At 37.5% G+C, this 6,000-nt stretch overlaps 1 protein-coding gene across 8 annotated transcripts in view; it reads right to left on the bottom strand.

The window, feature by feature from the left end:
* Positions 1-779: 779 nt before the first annotated feature.
* The window catches only part of ZNF248 (zinc finger protein 248), a 31,670-nt gene continuing 26,449 nt past the window's right edge, over positions 780-6,000 (bottom strand). For 4 of the 8 annotated variants that reach the window (XM_011980792.1, XM_011980796.1, XM_011980794.1 and 1 more), the window contains 2 exons: positions 5,054-5,142; positions 780-3,341 (listed from right to left, as the gene is read on the bottom strand). In XM_011980792.1, coding sequence (XP_011836182.1) covers positions 3,312-3,341; positions 5,054-5,142 — 119 coding nt within the window. In that variant the 3' untranslated portion in view covers positions 780-3,311. Of the gene's footprint in view, positions 5,143-6,000 lie in introns of all 8 variants that reach the window. The other 4 variants (XM_011980789.1, XM_011980788.1, XM_011980791.1 and 1 more) reach the window with 2 other exon arrangements.

The raw sequence follows: 6,000 nt of genomic DNA, 5'->3' as shown, positions 1-6,000 counted from the left end.
AAATCTATGACCCAGCAATTCTCATCCTGGTTTAAACATGAGTGCACTGGAGGATAAACTGTTGATTGTGAGATCAGTTTAGTATATGGGAAAAAGTATTTCTTTTAATAGAATGCAGTATAAGAGAAAATATCAACAAAGTACATTACAGGTAATTAGGGTAAGGATCTCATAAAACAGAATCTTAAGTTTTTGGTTTACATGCATGTGTTAGAGACACACATGTGAACACACTATTCTTCGAGATACTATCCACATCACTCCTCCCTCAATGTAGCCTGCTCAGTGAGGTCTTTTCCTCTCCATCCTATCTAAAATCAAACCTTGTATCTGACTTTTCCTATTTTGATTTTTCTTTATGGTGCTTATCATAGCCATCTTCTTTTCTTTTTTCATTTTCGTGTTGCAGACTGACTTTCAGTAGATTACAGAGCAAATGTACTTTGTCAACATGACTGCTGGAAGCAATAAGGACACAAACTCTCTGGTCTACAGTGACCTCCCAATAAAAATATTCTAGGATGGCTTGTCACTGGCCTCTTTTGTAACAAACTACCATTTCTGGATCAATACAAATGTGGAGGACATGAAGACATAGTACTCTGTGGAGCCAGGATTGGGGTAAATGCCACCCCGTGATCACTATGACAGGTTCTATTACTAGAAGAATGCAGAAAAGTTGCACTGAGCAGTCAAAAGCAATACTCATAACACATATTTAAGTACATAATAAAAATGTATCAAATTAACACAAGAAAGGGTGAATTAATCAAACAGTGCAGGGACAACTGGCTATTTATTTGGAAGGATACAGAGCTGCTTACCTTACACCACATACAATAAGAAACACCAGAGGGACATATGAATAATGTAATTTAATGTAATGTCTGCTTCACACATGTTGAAGGAGAGACATACCTGCGTGGTTCCAAAGGGAGTTTACTTATGCCAATAGGAAAGGAGAACAAACAGAAACACTTAACTTGCAACTAGTAGAGTAACTTTATTTCTAACACTGAGCCTTCTACATAGGAATTTACAGAAATGAAAAACACTGTGCTGCTTATTCTCCATTTCTCTTCCCAGATTCTCTCTCCACCCTTCTCTGTGCCCACCTGGGCTCTCCCGCAGATGTATCTGGTTGGTTTCTCCAAAGAGAGGCACCAGCAATTTGGCACCACAGTTCTGGTAGTAATGATGTCTCTTACAAGGTGGCCCCTCCTCCATGACAGCAGTTCTTACTGGGCTCTGGTAACACTGTTTCCATCCTTGCCCTTCAAGGCTCAGAATGGTAATGGCTTCCTGCTGATGCAAGTCTCTGGGTGTTTCAGTGCCCCTTGTTTCTGGCCCACACCACTGTAATCAGTCTGCCATTAAAATCTTTTTAGTTGGAGAATTCTGTTTTCCGCCAGAAAGAACCATGGCTGATACAAACAGCCATCCGTATATTAACTTGTCAAAAGAAATAATTCTTCCCCCAATTACCATATAGAACATTAACACTTAGAAAAATATTCCTCTGTGCCAGCTGGAATGCCTTCAGCTCTTAAGTATCAGATAGCCCTAAGACCAAATAAAAAACAGTTATTGAGGATTATACGAAGTCCCAGTGGAGAGCAGGTACAGAGAGCAGAGTAGCTCGGCAACATCACCTCTGAGCTGCTTTTTCCCACCTTGTACACTGTTATCTTCAGCCTACTGCCCTTCAGATACAAACGATAAGCCAATAGCATGTACAGACATGAAAAAGCCCAGTAGAAGAGACAAAGTCTCTTCTCATGTCATGACAATGTTGTATCAAGGAGATCTTTCCCAGAAGGACTACACAATAATTCCCAAACATCTCACTGCTCCCAAGTTCACCCCAACAAAATCATTAAAATGGAACTTCCATGATTAGCTTTGACTAATTTGGACTTACCACTTAAGTCATCTGGGAGAAGAATGCACAAAAATAAAAAATTTAGCTCAGCAAGGATGAAGTAGGGAATGGCCATCACATGGGCAGTGTCTATTAGAACTGCTGACCACTGTGTTCCAAGGGGGGGCAAAGGAAACAACAGGACAAGGGAAGCAGAGACACTCTAAAATACTAATACACAGAACTAGTGTCACATAGGCCATGCCTAAACAGATACATAATGAAATAACAAGGGTACGAAAAGGGCCTTTCATTACATACCGCCACTTTTTATTTGAGGAGTGCAGTATTACTGTTTGTTAACCTTTGCATAATTTATGTAAAAACCATTCTTAACAGCATTTACATTACAGAATGACCCAGAGGTAGCTGAAAAACCTCAGAAAACTACTGTTTAACTTCTTTACTCAAGTGACAGTTCAATAATGGCCATATTCATGCATATATGCCAGGAAACAGTCAGAGGAAAGGTACATGATATAGTTCTTTGTGAAATAATATTTCACTAAAAACACACACTGGCCAAACTACAAAGGGACTCTGGTAGTATTTAGAGTAGGACGGATTCAGAGGTAGTTAAAAACCTCACGAAAATATTTTTGGCTTCTTTCTTGAAGATGCGGTTCAGCTGTAAATGGCCATAGCCATTTATTTACGTCAGGAAAGAGAAGGGGTACGCAGTTTGTATTGCCAAATACGTTTTCATATATACACAGTGATGTGCTGTAAATATTTGACAGCAGGTTATCTGAGAAAATTAAAACCCTGATTTATAGTTTGTCAGTTTCCATGGTGTAAACACTCCCACTAAGTCCAAGCTACCAACAAGACAGCACTGCATGTCGAGTTGGGAAGAGACAGATGTGCAGTGCACACTATATACAGTATTTTCATCACACAGATTAAATAAGTAAAACAACAAAGGTAATAGTGAAATGTAGCAAAATAATTAGGAAGTGATGAGTGCTGAGTATTTATTACCTTTGTTTTTAATTTAACTGTAAGTTTACATATTTTAAATAATGACTGTTTTTAATAACTGGCTCACAAAATTCCTTAAAATTTAACAATCAGCAGAACTTTTAAGTCAGTATGAGGTTATACTAGCACATCACTATATTTAAGTATATGTGTAGAAATATATTTACATATACATACAAACATATGTACATACACATATATATCAACCTATAAAAACACCAATGGTATTTAGTGTGGAAAATATTAACACATACCATAGTAGTTACTCAATTAAGGGTACGTACTTTCTCATCACAATCATGTTGAATTCCAATATACAAATCAAGCATACTCAAATTTATTATATTAGCATACTCACATAAGGTCTACAAACATCAGGGACTCTTCACATGTATGTTTAATGCTGCTGTCATTCAACTTTTACAAGCTTCAGATCCCACTGTGAATATGGGTATAAATGAATATTGTCCATTATATTTGCAATACAATTTTGGTATCACATCTGGAATACAACACTAAACAGCATAAATTCTAGATAAATATTTTCACCATATTACTTAGGTTAACAGAATTCCCCTCAGTACAAATTTTCTAATGAAAGGTTTTAATTTTTCTTGAAAGCTTTTACATATTCAAACAAGAAGTCATTTTCTACAAATGTCTGACATTCTTTGGCTTTCTCTAATCTCCTTTTTTGAAACTGTATAACCAATTTCACAGGTGTACGAAGGGTTCTAACATTCAGGATGTTGAAAGAGCTTTCACCCTCGTATGAATTCTCTGATGTTTGGTGAGCACTGACCTCTGACTAAAGGTCTTCCCACATGCATTACACTCATACGGCTTCTCCCCTGTGTGAGTCCTCTGATGTTTAGTGAGAGCTGATTTTTCACAGAAGGTTTTCCCACATTCGTTACACTTATAGGGTTTCTCCCCAGTGTGAGTTCTTTGATGTACAATTAGGTTTGACTTCACACAGAAGGATTTTCCACATTCATTACATATAAAGGGTTTCTCCCCTGTGTGTGTTCTCTGATGGACAGTGAGGGCTGATCTGTGGCAGAAGGATTTCCCACACGCATTACATTCATAGGGTTTCTCCCCTGTGTGTGTTCTCTGATGTTCAGTGAGGTTTGACTTCACACAGAATGTTTTTCCACATTGCTTACATTCATATGGTTTTTCTCCTGTATGTGTTCGCTGATGGTTGGTCAGGTGTGGCTTCTGGCAAAAGGCTTTCCCACATTCAGTACATTCATAGGGCTTCTCCCCTGTGTGTGTTCTCTGATGTTGAGTAAGGTTTGACTTCTCCCAGAAGGTTTTCCCACATTCACCACATTCAAAGGTTTTTTCTCCTGTGTGAGCTCTCCGAAGCTGGGTAAGATGTGACTTCTTGCTGAAATTGCTCCCATTTTCATTATAATCATAAGACTTTCCCCCCATGTGTACTATCTGATGTTTTAAGAGAGTTGACTTTTCCCAGGTTTTGTCACTCACTTTATATTCATGGAGAATCTTTCTTGTGTAAGCTCCCTGATGGATAATGAAAGCTGAATTGTCACAGAAGATTTCCCCATATTCATTATATTCATAAGGATTGTCCTTTGTAAGAGCTCTCTGATGTCCGAACCTTAAATTCATGTAGAAGGACTTCCCACAAATACTGCATCCATACGGCTCCATTTCCAAATGAGTTCTTTGAGATATATTGAGCTTTAAACTTTCAATGAAGGTTCTTCCACATTCGTTATATTTACAGACTGTCTCTCCCATCTGAGATCTCTTATTTGTAAAAAATGCTGCCTCATCATGGAAGCCTTGTCCATTTTTATTACACTCAAAAGGTTGGCCAAAACTTGGCTGACTGAGATCCTGGTGATAATTAATGGCATTCCTTTTTTGATCATATTTATAAGACTTCTCTCCAATAGGGATTTTCTCATGCCTAATATCAAGGAGCAATCTCTCACATACATTAAACTCATCAGGCTTCTTTCTGGAACAGTTCTTTTTACTAATAATTAAGCCCGAAATATTTTTCAAACTCATTTCACATGAGTCACATATTTTATAGGGATAATTTCTTAAAGAAACAGGGTCTGTGCCCAAATTGAAAGTTTTGCCTCCTTTGTCTCCATTTTCTACACTTACTGTTTTGTTGTGGAATAGAAGCTCCCAAAAATGGTCATCTTCATTTTCCTGGCTGCTCTCTAACATGTCATCAACTTTCCATTTCCTTTCTAGAAATGAAAAAAATAACCACATCTTATGAACCTTAGTACATTTCTGATGGAATTGGACTTTTACACAAATGCCCTATCATACAGTCAGTCAATTCTTTTGTTTTAAATTCAGTTTCCTGGTGTGAACTGAGTTCAAGTGTACATTTTCTTTACCCACCAAGGTTTAGGTGGAAAACATAAACATGCTTCAGTGGAAACAGGGAGAAGAAATTGGCAATGACATTTAACACTTTATAAATATAACCTTCAAAACTGAAAAGAAAAGGTGAAATAAAATTCACAGCACAGAGAACCAGAGTGGCTGATTCAGAAATAGAAAAACTCGGAGAAAATGGGGTGAACCCAACAGAGACAATGAACACTGAATAAAGAGATGGTGAAGATAAGCACACAAGGGGTTTCAGAGGATGAATTAAGTTTGGTGGAGACAAAATAGAGCTTGGTCCTAACCCTCTCACACACAGTTTTCTGGGGTAGAATTCCCACCAGAGTACACGCTTCTTTCTTTGAATCAACAAGAAAATTAACATTCTGAAAACATCAACTTCCTTGGGTTCAAAAGAATAGTCCTATATAGCCCAAGATCCAGTGTTTTCTTTACGTTTTATTGAGAAGAAATAATTTTTTTTAACGCTGTAGGAAAAGCATACTAGGGAAGGTGAAATAAACTCAAGACATGATAAATAGGAGATAGAGATATTCTAAGCGCTGTTTTTTCAAAGAGCGGAAATGCACAGAAAATGAGTTCAAGGGAGTTGTTTTTTTAAAAAGGAAATTGAGTGAGTGGTAGTGAGAAACATAAGAATTAAGTTCGGCAGAGGTAAAGCATGGTTTACACCCTCATCTTCTCAACAT

Source organism: Mandrillus leucophaeus, unplaced genomic scaffold (assembly GCF_000951045.1).
Source record: "Mandrillus leucophaeus isolate KB7577 unplaced genomic scaffold, Mleu.le_1.0 Scaffold2170, whole genome shotgun sequence".
NCBI classification, from domain to species: Eukaryota; Metazoa; Chordata; class Mammalia; order Primates; family Cercopithecidae; genus Mandrillus; species Mandrillus leucophaeus.
The sequence above is the reverse complement of the archived record's forward strand: the minus strand, read 5'-3'. Positions and strand labels throughout refer to the sequence as shown.